The sequence below is a fragment of the Eleutherodactylus coqui genome, chromosome 8 (genome assembly GCF_035609145.1).
Source record: "Eleutherodactylus coqui strain aEleCoq1 chromosome 8, aEleCoq1.hap1, whole genome shotgun sequence".
Classification (NCBI taxonomy): Eukaryota; Metazoa; Chordata; class Amphibia; order Anura; family Eleutherodactylidae; genus Eleutherodactylus; species Eleutherodactylus coqui.
In genome coordinates, this window is record NC_089844.1 from 198191527 (window position 1) to 198203615 (window position 12089).

Genomic DNA, 12089 nt, shown 5'->3' on the forward strand with positions numbered 1-12089 from the left:
CGGGAGGCATACTAGCACTTTCTGCTTAGGTTAAGCAGCGCTGCTGATTAGAGCCACCTGATTGGCTCTTCGGCACCACGTGACTGCACAGCGTGCACCAATCAGGTGGCTCTAGTCAGGCTGCTTAACCTAAGCAGAAAGTGCTAATATGCTGCCGGGAGATGACCCCCCGATGTCAACAACAACAGGAGAACAGGTAAGTATAAGATTTTTATGCTTTAGCAGCCATTGATCGTGGGTTCCCTGGGTCCATTAGGCAGACCAGGGAACAATGGCTGCTAAAGCATAAAAAAATTATTCATGTCAGAACCCCTTTAAGTCTCCTCTCAGCCTTCTCTTCTGCAAGCTAAACATTCCCAGATCCTTTAACCGTTCCTCATAGGACATGATTTGCAGACCGCTCACCATCTTGGTAACTCTTCTCTGAACTTGCTCCAGTCTGTCTCTCTTTTTGAAAATTGTTTTATTAATAGGTTAAATTAATGCCGCAGGGCAGTATGATTGCAGCAATACCAAATTTCTGGAGGAGGGGTTGCAACCCTTTCAAACATGGCGCTGTGGAAGGGCTTTTTTTTGCAGGCTGAGTTGTGCTTTTTAATGCTACCATTTGATCCATGCAACATTTTGATCACTTTCTATTCCATTTTTCATAAGGCGAGATAGGCAAAATTAGCTATATTTGTCATGTTTTCTGTATTTTTTTTCCTGGCATACACCGTGCGGCTTTAATAATGTACTAATATTTCTCTCTGCGTTATAACGAACATGGCAATATCAAATCTGAGAAAGGTGGCATTTTGACAGTTTTATTTTTATATACTATTGTTTTATATACTATTTTTTTTATATACTGTTTTATTTCTAGGTGTCTTGAATATCACCGGTATTATTGTATCTTTACACAACCAGGAATTCCTGGTGGAGCAAAGATTGACAGGGGGTGGGGGTGTGTGACAGCCCCTGTACCTGATTGGCTGCACAGCTTCTTCGGCTGCAGGTCCTACAAGGGCACTAAAGATTTTTTACAAAAGGCATATAAGCGGGTGCCACCCTATTAGCTTGGCTTCCCCAGCGGCGCCCCAGCAGGGAGGCCAAAGTGACGTTAATATGCTTTCCCTGGGAGCTGTGAGTGGGCGTCACGGAGCACAGAGACGGCCGCCACCGGGACCGAGGCGTGAGGCAGCGGGCAGGTGGTAAGCATGCCTGAAATCATGGGCGGGATGGAGCACACACACTGCAGCACCCGCATTGATTTGTGCCTGCCCTGGAGGGTTAGGCTGAGGGTTACTTTGCTTGTTAGCCTTACTTTATTACATGCAAATGCTGCCATGTTACAGCACAAAAATGTCAGCGTTTACAGGTATTAATCTAAGGCTAAAAAGAAGAGTATCCTCCAGCCTAAGGCTGCATTTCTTGCACAAATCTATCCACACGCTGTTAGGACCTTTGTGCCTTCACCCTATTGAAAACTAGGGATGTGACAGGGGAGTTCCTCCTGTCAAACCCCTAGCTTCCGGTGGCGTCAAGATACACTAATACCAATATCACCATCTTTTATCATTCTTCTAATACACTGCTATACTTTAGTAGAGCAGTATATTATAAAGCCTATGAAGCTCAGACAGAGGGGGGGTCTTATAGGCCAGACCATATGCAAGCCCCTGGGTGCCAAAGCAACCCATTCAGACCTTGCAGTAACATCTTGTTGGTCCGATGGGTGACATAAGCTGCCCCTCTCAGGTGGATGTTATAGTAGGAGTCATCCATGCACTGTTGAGCCTCATGTTGGCCATGAGGTCGGTTACTGGTGCATGCACAGATAAGCACTACAATTCTGCCCATGAAGGATAGTTTGTCTGCACATGCGTCCATAGCCAACCAACCATGTGTCCGTAGACAAAACGCCGCAGCAGTACGTGAATGACGCCTAGTATATTATCCACGATCGATGGGGTAAATGAGCAGCGAGCAGAGACTGTGACCCGCCTACTCGGCTGCTTTGCCTCATTTCGAAGCAGCACAGGAAACTTATCAACTTGCATTGCTTTTACCAGCATTCATAACAAAAGTGTAGCAAGGAGAGCCAACAGCATTGCAGCTCTGTTATGGGTTGCTGCTGGTAAAAACTGCTATCAGGCTCCCTTTAATTTTACCCAGAGCCACACTTGGTCTAAAACCATCCTGGACTTCAGCAGCTAACGGCCCGGGGACCCCACAGTGAAGAGCAGATCTAAACTGAAAGGGTAAAAGGGTGAATACCACGGTACCCCAGGTGCTGCTAACATACTTAACCCAAAGCCAAATCCGCGTGTAATAAAGCGGATGCACATCTGCTCGTTCACATTGCAGGATATGGCGGGTTTAGAAACAAAGTACATATCTGTATATCACTTCACATTCCTACAGTGAAAGCTACAAGTTCCCCAGCGGCGTTGCGCCTGCACCTTATTGTACCCTTTAATGAAGTTGGAAAAGAAAACATAACCCAAAACCTTGCGGTTCGTGTTAAGGCCCATTTACACCAGCCGATGATCACTAACAAAAAAAACCCCGCTAATCGATTGTTTTAGCGATCATTGGTGCGTGTAAATGTGCGCCCATCGTGCACTTTTCAGGCACTGCTAGCTGATCGTTAAACTCAGGCCAACCTAAAAATCGTCACTCACTTTTATCAGAAGTTCTCCACAGGGAGTACTGATAGCATTGTTTCCCCATGGAGAACAAAGGATCTGAATGCAGATAAGAGCCCTAGGACTATTACCTGCTTTCATCTAAGGCTCATTTACACACGCAATTGCTCTTAAGTGGCTGAGTAGCTACTTAATAGTTTATGCAAAATGATCGCTCAAAGCTGTCACTCAGACTGTTGTTCGAGCGATCTTTAAGCGATCATCGGCCCGTCTTTAGCGTTTTAGTGAGCAGTGCCCCTGCGGTGCGCCCGCATTCACATACACAACATGTGGTCACATCCCACTTGTCTGCACGGCTCTTATGTGCAATCAATAGAACAATAGGCATTAGTTTAGTTTTTTGACAAGCACACGTTTAAATAATCACATTAGCTTTATCTGACCACGGATGTGAATTACAACAAGGTATCATCTGGCTAAAAAGGAATTCGTATTTACTAAACATTATGTATGCTGACATTCAGTAACAATTGTTGTGGTGCAATCGCTTGTTTCTTCCTCATGCATATACAGTATCTTGTACATGCAAATCAACGCTGTGTACTGCTACACATATAAACTGTAAGTATCTGCAACCATATGAAAATAAAGAGATGTAAGGCCAGTCTGATTCTGCTACTAACTGGTTACATAAATCTTCTATAGAGTCTCTACAAACAGTCTCCAATTAAAAGCATAGGCAACCAGGCGCAACTGGCACCTTTATTGGCACAAGAGAGATACAAGGGTCCAGTGATATGCAAGTGTAGAAAAGGTTTCCGGCCACTCGTGTAGAGGTGGCGTGAATACAACACTGCAGACGGAATCTGTCACCAGCTTTTTGCTGCCTGCGTAGAAGTCGTCTTAAAACCACCGTTGGGCGGCTGCAGCAAGAGCCGGGCGGTGGTAGCCTGCTCCGCCGACGGAGTAGTCCCATATCAGCACTTCCTGGCCGAGATGAGAAACCTGCAGCTGGTTTCCCGGCGACCTTGCTGGATGTTCTGGAAACAATCGAGCGCGGCAAGCCTTACGCCATTCCTGTAGGTCCCGTTGAAGTGAATGGGAGTTACAGAAACAGTGTAGTAAAGCACTGTGGTATGCGGTTTCCATAATGCCCATTCACTTCAATAAGAGTTGCGGAGACAGTAAGCCTGCTGCGCTCTACTGCTGCCGTAAAACCCAGCGAGGCGGTTGGGAAATCAGCTGCGAATTTCTAATCTCAGCTAGGAAGTGCTGAGATCCGACAACCCCTTTAATGCTCTGTAGGCCTCAACATTCACCAGCTGCCGGCAGTTACCGAATACCGAGACTCAGAGCTGAAGCTGCGCTGCAGTTACTTAAAGGGACTTTATCACCAAAAAGTTTTATTATTAATTAAAACCAGATAGAGAGAAATTTTCCATTTTTTGTTATCTGTTTTTATTTCCTGATTGCAGATTTCTTTCTTCCGTTGTCTGTACATGACTATGGGGACGGCCATCTTGCCTAAGCTGTATTTAACACCATTTTGAGATATGCTTTACAGCAGCTTCATGGGCCACTCACACAATGGACAGGAGGGGACTGACTTGTATGGAGACTGTTCTAGACATGCTCTGTGACCCCTGCAGAGGTCAATGTACAGAGGGGGACAGGTAGTCACAGCTAATAACCTATTGGGAATGGTGGGTCCTGTCTTATCTACATATAGGTGTCACCTCTCAGTGTAATCCTGCCTGTGATGTCAGTGAGATGACTGTTGAGAAGTTCTCTACAGAAGTATCAGACTCTTATTAGGCTTTGTGAACAGTGTGCAGGGAGGGGAGGTGGTGAGCTGTGACATCACCTATAGTGAATGGAGGGTCCTGTGTTATATAGGCGTCACCTCTAAGGCTGGGTTCACACACGGCGGATTCCCATCGGAAATCTCACGGTTTGGCCGCAGCAAAAACCCGCAAGATTTCCGCCGGGAGAACCGCCGCGGCGGCTTTGAAGCGGCCCGGCCGCTTGCTTTTCCGTTGCGGCCGGCGCTCCCATAGAGGAGCGCGCGGCCGCGACGAAAATAAACAAAAAAGGAAAGGTAAATAGACATGCTGCATCTTTTGAAACCGCGGCTGCGGCCGCGGTTTCAGCTGGACTTACCGCAGCGGATTGGCCGTCCCGTGTGGACGAGGTTTCTGAGAAATCTCATCCACATGGCTGGCTAATCCCGAGATTAGCGGCCGCGGGTGGATTTGCAGCGCCAAATGCCGTGCGGCAAAGCCGCGGCAAATCCGCCCTGTGTGAACCCAGCCTAAGTGTAATCCTGCATGTGATGTCTGTGAGATGACTGCTGAGAAGTTCTCTACAGAACAGGAAGTATCAGACTCTTATTAAGCTTTGTGGTCAGAGTGCAGGGAGGGGGAGGGGGAGGAGGTGAGCTGTAACTTGTGAATGGTGGGTCCTGTGTTATCTGCATCTAGGTGTCACGTCTCAGTGTAATCCTGCATGTGATGTCAGTGAGATGACTGCTGAGAAGGTCTCTACAGAACAGGAAGTATCAGACTAGTATTAGGCTCTGTGGTCATTGTGCAGGGAGGGGAGGTGGTGAGCTGTGACATCACCTATAGTGAATGGAGGGTCTTGTGTTATCTAGGTGTCCCCTCTCAGTGCAATCTTGCCTGTCATGTTAGTGAGATGACTGCTGTAAAGCTTTCTCTAGAGAACAGACAATGACAGACTAGTATTAGGCTCTGCGGTCCGTGTGAGAATGCAGGATTTAAGAATTTTAGAAAAATATAGATTGTGACTGAAAATGTAAAAAAAATAATTAAAAAAAACACAAAAATGTGATAAATCATTTTCTGATGACACCTTCCCTTTAACATTGATTTTAAATAAACTACCACACAAAGCTAGTGGCTCCGCCCTGGGTTCAGGGTCTCTGCCCATAGCTTGTGCTGACATGACAGGCCAGCCTAAATCTGCTGACTGATTCCCTTTTAAAAAGAGGTGAAAATAGAGAAAAATTCCCATTCACCCCTTAAACTACACAAACCTACAGAGTTCACCTTGTATATACTGGATTATTTCAGACAATTCTATTGCTTAGTAAGTAATACCATCTTCTACCAGACACCTAATGTCATAAAATAAAATCTTTAAAGGGGTTGTACAGTTGTAAACTATTGATGGGCTATTGTGGGCACACTGGTGCACTGAGCTGATTTGTACAGGAAGTAGACAGCCCCATTCCCAATGCAGTGGCCAGGCATAGCATTGCAGATCATTCCCTCAATGGGAACTTTGCCTGTTATACAAAACCTGGCCACTACATTGGAAACGGAGCTGTCTGCTTTCTATGCAAGAGCACACCAACCCCACAAGAGGATTCGTGGGAGATGCACCTCCATCGATCTACATAGGACATCAATAGTTTACAACGGGATAACCCCTTAAAGTAAATGTTAGGCATAGAAAGGATTATGTGTTAAAGTATTTAACACAAATCTGTGAGCTACAATATATTTTATGAAAACAAGACACAGAAAGGTAATGAACCGTGTGTATGTGTACACACCCGCTTAATAAAGTTTTTCATCCCAAGATTGTCGGAAAAGATTGGTAATTGTTCTTTATGGGGAAAGGGTGGTGTGAAGTTCCTGGAATGCAGTTATGCACTGTATGGCAGCATATCGGGATGAAATTTCACACATTACATAAATGCAAATACGTGGCGTACAAATACATTGGTGTGAAATGTTTTTCTGTGCAGGTGCTCCCGGTTAAAATCTAAAAAAAAATATTTATTTACAGTATATATGTATAAACCATCTAGCTGTTAGAGCAACGTTTGGTCCAGATAGCGGTACCAAGATCTGAAATACTAGGTCTAAAATATAGTTCCCATTCCCTGGACATACGGGAGGCGTCTATCTTCTATATCGTCTTAAGTGCTTCGCGTTTGCCTACTGGTACGGTGTGGTGCTCGCGCTCCCGCAGTCTCACTGCACTTGTATCTCATACATACTCGCTGATGATGGACTGTAGAAAATAGAACGGATATTGCACTTCTAACCAATACTGCCTCACGTTTCCAATATTTAACCAAAAATGTTTACAAAACAAAATTAAAAACTTTGGACAAGTGACTCTTAACCCTTTCAGCAGGGTGAAACGTATTTAAAATAAAACCTTTTTTCCTCCTCCTAGACCCATCTTCTCATGTACATATTTTATAGTGTTATTTCTGTAGAAGGTTATTTAAAAAAAACCTGCTGTACTCAGACTATAGTGTATTAATGATTGTCAGAGAGTCTTCGGCTGGGGGTACGCTGCATCTAGCAGATGACCGGCACTCCATCCGTGTTGAAGATCATTCCTGTGGTGGGCTCGTAGGTTCCTGCCAGGTAGTAGAGGTCCTCGCTGTCCTGGTACTTCTTGGTTCTCAGCATCTGCTCGTACTGGTCAAGGGCCACAACCAGACACTTGTGGGAAACCGTCTGGACATCGTTCTCATCCACGTGGGACGACTGGTACAACGCCCGCTGCAGCAGAAGAAACACAAGGGATTTGTAGAAGGTACAACTGTATTGGCCATTATAGGCAAGAGCTGTGTGGACGGCTTGGAGGTATAGTCTCAGACTAATGAACCTTCTTAAAAAGGGTTTTCTGCCCTTTTTCTAACTGATGACCTGTCCTCATCAGTAGATGATGGACAGGGGTTCAGCAGTCTAAGCCCCCGTACTTTGGAGCCGCTGTCCACACCAGCTGCTCCTCCGCTTCCTGCTTATGGTCAGGATGCTGCGTCCAGTTCTGACCATAAGAACAGCAGGAAGTGTGAACTTACCCTAAAGATACAATAACATGCAGCAGACATTGGCAGATTGGCTGCTAATCTTCCATTCTAAAAGCCAATCAGTAATATTTGTACTCCAACATGGAGAACAATATCAGATTGTGTACTGGTTAACTAGTATTCCCTGTCGGGGATTATCCGCCACCCATGTACAGCAGTCAGAAATTAACAATAATACACGAGCATCAGCCATAACGTTACAACCAAGGCGATCGTTTTAGCGATAATCGTTGTGTCTAAACGCATGCCCAGCGCGCACTGCCAGCTGACAGTTAAATTCAGTCCAACCTAAAAATCGTGCTAAAGCCTTATCAGCAGTTCTCCACAGGTAGTGCTGATGGCATTGTTTCCCGCTGGAGAACAAAGGATCTGAGTGCAGATAAGAGCCCTGGGGCTATTAACTACTTCGGGCTTCATTTTGCACACTTAATTGCTATTAAGTAGTGGAGTAGCTACTTAGTACGGTAGTTTATGCAAAATGATTGCTCAAAGCTGTCACTGAACTGTCGTTTGAGTGATCTTTTAGCGATCATCGGCCCCGGGTAAATTGGCCTTTATACAGGTATATTAGGCAGCAAATGAAACTTTAGTTCAAGTTAATGTATTGGAAGCACTAAAAATGGTAAGCGGAAGGATTTACGCAACTCTACCATGGGGCAAATTGTGATAAACTAGACAACTGGTTGTAGAGGAAGAGGAGGAAGTGTAAAGACGAGAGTACTTGGTGTTGGTGTTCCCCACTTACTGTACCTCCATAAAGTCTTTCCTCTGGATGGAGATCTGCAGACAAGGTGTTCTTCCCTTACTGACTTGTGGATCCCAGTTCTGTAAACAAACAGCAGAGAGAAGTATATAAAACCGGATACAAATAAACACATAAGATGCACTTTATGTGAAGTAACTTATGATATAATGTAACATTTGTGGTTTGGTGAACAGCAGATTCCTGAAGGACAGGACTGTGGTGGTGGGGGGGGGGACTTATGCAGAGGCCTCCGGGCAGCACAACAGTCCAGCCGGCCAGGAGGCAACGACCGCATGCATGCGCTGCGGGGAATCGTATGGAGCGATTTTTAAAGGTATGCTTTATTGAAAAGGCAAAGCTAACTAAGTTTAGGGTACAGCTCGAGTTTCTAGGACATAATTGAAAAAAAACCCAAAACGCATCCCTGTCCCACTTTGCCCATCACTGCAGGAGTTGCTTCTTCCTCCGCAGTGACATCACGGAGAATGGAGTGCTGTTTGAGCATGTGCAGTTGTTGCTCCATTCATTTCAATGGGGCTGATAGAAATACCCAATTGGGTACCACTAGGGTATCTTCCCAGACCCACTGCAAGTGAACAGAGAGCCAGAGCTCTCTACTCACTGCGGGGGGTACAATAACGGTAACACAAGAATCCCGTTCTCGAGACCAGCTAGTTATCCCCTATCCTGTGGATATCCCTGTGGGTAGGACAACTTGCAATTGTGGTACAACCACTTCACAGAAGAGAAAGGCCAGTGTGTGCAGAGAGCTCGTTGGCCACATCTCTCCTACTCTATCCAACACACTCCAAGCTCTCTGTATTGGACTTTGGTCAGGAACGGTGGACACAAGAGGATCTGGCAATGCTACACCTCTACTCAGGCTGGACTTGTGTTTTCGGTTATTGTACTGTTGAACAACAAATGGTAGACTAACCAAGAGCAAACCATACGGAATTGTGTTCAATTCTGGGTAAATCGCGAACGGTGTCACCGGTGAAGCACCCCATCCACATCTAGACATCACCCTCTCCTCCACATTAACTTCTGACAACGGCATGAACGTTAGAGGCAAAGATCTCAAATTTGGTCTTGAAGAACCGAAGGCCAAATCTTCAGTGTGTTCCTGACCAGGCACACCCCCCTCTTGCTCGTCTCCCCCAGTAGTGGCATCTGCTGCACTCTCTCATTCTGTCGCCTCTAGTAGAAGTGACATTTGTCTGCATCTGAAACTCACTGAAGCATTCTAAGGCGATTCATTTACTAATTGTGATGCTGAGACTAACACATAGCCCCCGGGGCAGCAGAGAGCTCCTGCCTTCCCTCCGGAGGTCCGGATTATAACCAGTTTCATCACAGCGCTTAATGCATTTGACGAAACCCTCTTGCTACTTTCCGTACTGATTCCCCTTAATGTAACAATGAGGTAAGCTAGCCGTATGGTCGAGTACTGCAAAGACAAGACGATTAATAACCCGCCCCATGCTGATTGATATTAGGCATAGACCAGAGGGATAATAGAGCCTCGGATCACCAGCACTTGTTAATTAAATCCAGATAGAGAAACATTTTCCATTTTTCTAATCTTTTTATTTTCTCATTGTAGAATTTTTTTATCCTGTTGTCTGCACATCACCATGGGCGGCGGCCACCTTGCTCGCACTTGGCCATGGGCGGCGGCCACCGTGCTCGCACTTGGCCATGGGCAGCGGCCGCCTTGCTCGCACTTGGCCATGGGCGGCGGCCACCTTGCTCGCACTTGGCCATGGGCGGCGGCCACCTTGCTCGCACTTGGCCATGGGCGGCGGCCGCCTTGCTCGCACTTGGCCATGGGCGGCGGCCGCCTTGCTCGCACTTGGCCATGGGCGGCGGCCACCGTGCTCGCACTTGGCCATGGGGGGCGGCGGCCGCCGTGCTCGCACTTGGCCATGGGCGGTGGCCGCCTTGCTCGCACTTGGCCATGGGCGGCGGTCGCCTTGCTCGCACTTGGCCATGGGCGGCGGCCGCCTTGCTCGCACTTGGCCATGGGCGGCGGCCGCCTTGCTCGCACTTGGCCATGGGCGGCGGCCACCTTGCTCGCACTTGGCCATGGGCGGCGGCCACCTTGCTCGCACTTGGCCATGGGCGGCGGCCACCTTGCTCGCACTTGGCCATGGGCGGCGGCCACCTTGCTCGCACTTGGCCATGGGCGGCGGCCACCTTGCTCGCACTTGGCCATGGGCGGCGGCCACCTCGCTCGCACTTGGCCATGGGCGGCGGCCACCTCGCTCGCACTTGGCCATGGGCGGCGGCCACCTCGCTCGCACTTGGCCATGGGCGGCGGCCACCTTGCTCGCACTTGGCCATGGGCGGCGGCCACCTTGCTCGCACTTGGCCATGGGCGGCGGCCACCCTGCTCGCACTTGGCCATGGGCGGCGGCCACCCTGCTCGCACTTGGCCATGGGCGGCGGCCACCTTGCTCGCACTTGGCCATGGGCGGCGGCCACCTTGCTCGCACTTGGCCATGGGCGGCGGCCACCTTGCTCGCACTTGGCCATGGGCGGCGGCCACCTTGCTCGCACTTGGCCATGGGCGGCGGCCACCTTGCTCGCACTTGGCCATGGGCGGCGGCCATCCTGCTCGCACTTGGCCATGGGCGGCGGCCATCTTGCTCGCACTTGGCCATGGGCGGCGGCCATCTTGATTACACTTGACTATGGGGGGGCACCTTGTTTGCACTTGACTATGGGGGCGGCAAACTTGCCTGAGCTACATTTAACAGCATTTAAAGATTTGTTTTACAACAGCTTCATGGGCCATTCACACAATAGACAAAAATATACACCTTTAAATAGGGTTAATCTACAAAGGATTGGCGCTGCTCGCTGACCGCGGCCGTCTCCGCTCACCTTGCACTCGTTCAGCTTCTTCCCAGGACTGGTCTCCTCTGGATGATAAAACCACTTGACTCTCACAACCATGTTGTTTCCCCAAGACTCCCACATGCTCTGAATACATCCAATGTACGGTAAGTTTGGGCGTCCCGCTGACAAGAAGACGGCACAATCCCCAATCCGGATGATCTCTTTCCCGCGAACGATTGCTTTATAGAATAACTTCCGGGCTTTACCTTTCATTCCTCGTCTCTGAAAAAATAGAAAGCGCATAATTCATATTTACATCATACAGAAAATAAATCTGAGGGGAGGATATTTGATATGGACGGTAATTAAAATAACGTTTTTTATCCCGCACAGCGAACACCATCAGCAAGAAAAAAAATACAGAACGCCAAACAGCTTCACTGATGACCCCATGCCAAGAAAATCTTTTATAAAGAGGCGATGAAAAAGTGCTTCGCCTGCAAGCAATCTCATCGACTGAAAAATAAACATACTTATGGCAATAGGGAGACGGCGAGAGAAGGCAAGAAAGAAAAAAAAAGGAAAACTTAAAAAAGTAGTACAAACCCCCCCCCCCCCAAGCAAAACAAAAACTGAGTCTAATATCGCCGTAATCATACGGATTAACAGGATTGTGTCATTTTTGCTATAAAAGGGCAAACATTCTCAAACTCCTCGGCTAAACACACGGATCGAATCCTGCCTGGAAAAAGGGAGTTCTAAACTATTCAGCGTTATGATGCCAATTCTGCCCAAGATGTCCGGTGGGCGGGCTGGACTGTCTCGGCTGCCTGGAGTACGTCACATAACTCCCCCCCTCACTGCCAGCCTGCCATTGATGATGCAGCGGACATCATCCACAGTGCTATCAAAATCTCAGGCATGCGTCTGGAGGTGATGTGGCCCTTTATTGGGCAGATTTGGCATTTTAATAGGTGTGCACGCCGGGCTGCGACCTCCAGGCGCATGTGTGGGA

At 47.9% G+C, this 12089-nt stretch overlaps 1 protein-coding gene across 2 annotated transcripts in view; it reads right to left on the reverse strand.

Annotated features, from left to right (window-relative positions):
- Nucleotides 1-3044: 3044 nt before the first annotated feature.
- TNRC18 (trinucleotide repeat containing 18) overlaps nt 3045-12089 on the reverse strand; it is a 186118-nt gene continuing 177073 nt past the window's right edge. For both annotated transcript variants that reach the window (XM_066577234.1, XM_066577232.1), the window contains exons 27-29: nt 11120-11356; nt 8236-8310; nt 3045-7174 (exon numbers count right to left, since the gene is read on the reverse strand). In XM_066577234.1, coding sequence (XP_066433331.1) covers nt 6968-7174; nt 8236-8310; nt 11120-11356 — 519 coding nt within the window. In that variant the 3' untranslated portion in view covers nt 3045-6967. The remainder of the gene's footprint in view (nt 7175-8235; nt 8311-11119; nt 11357-12089) is intronic.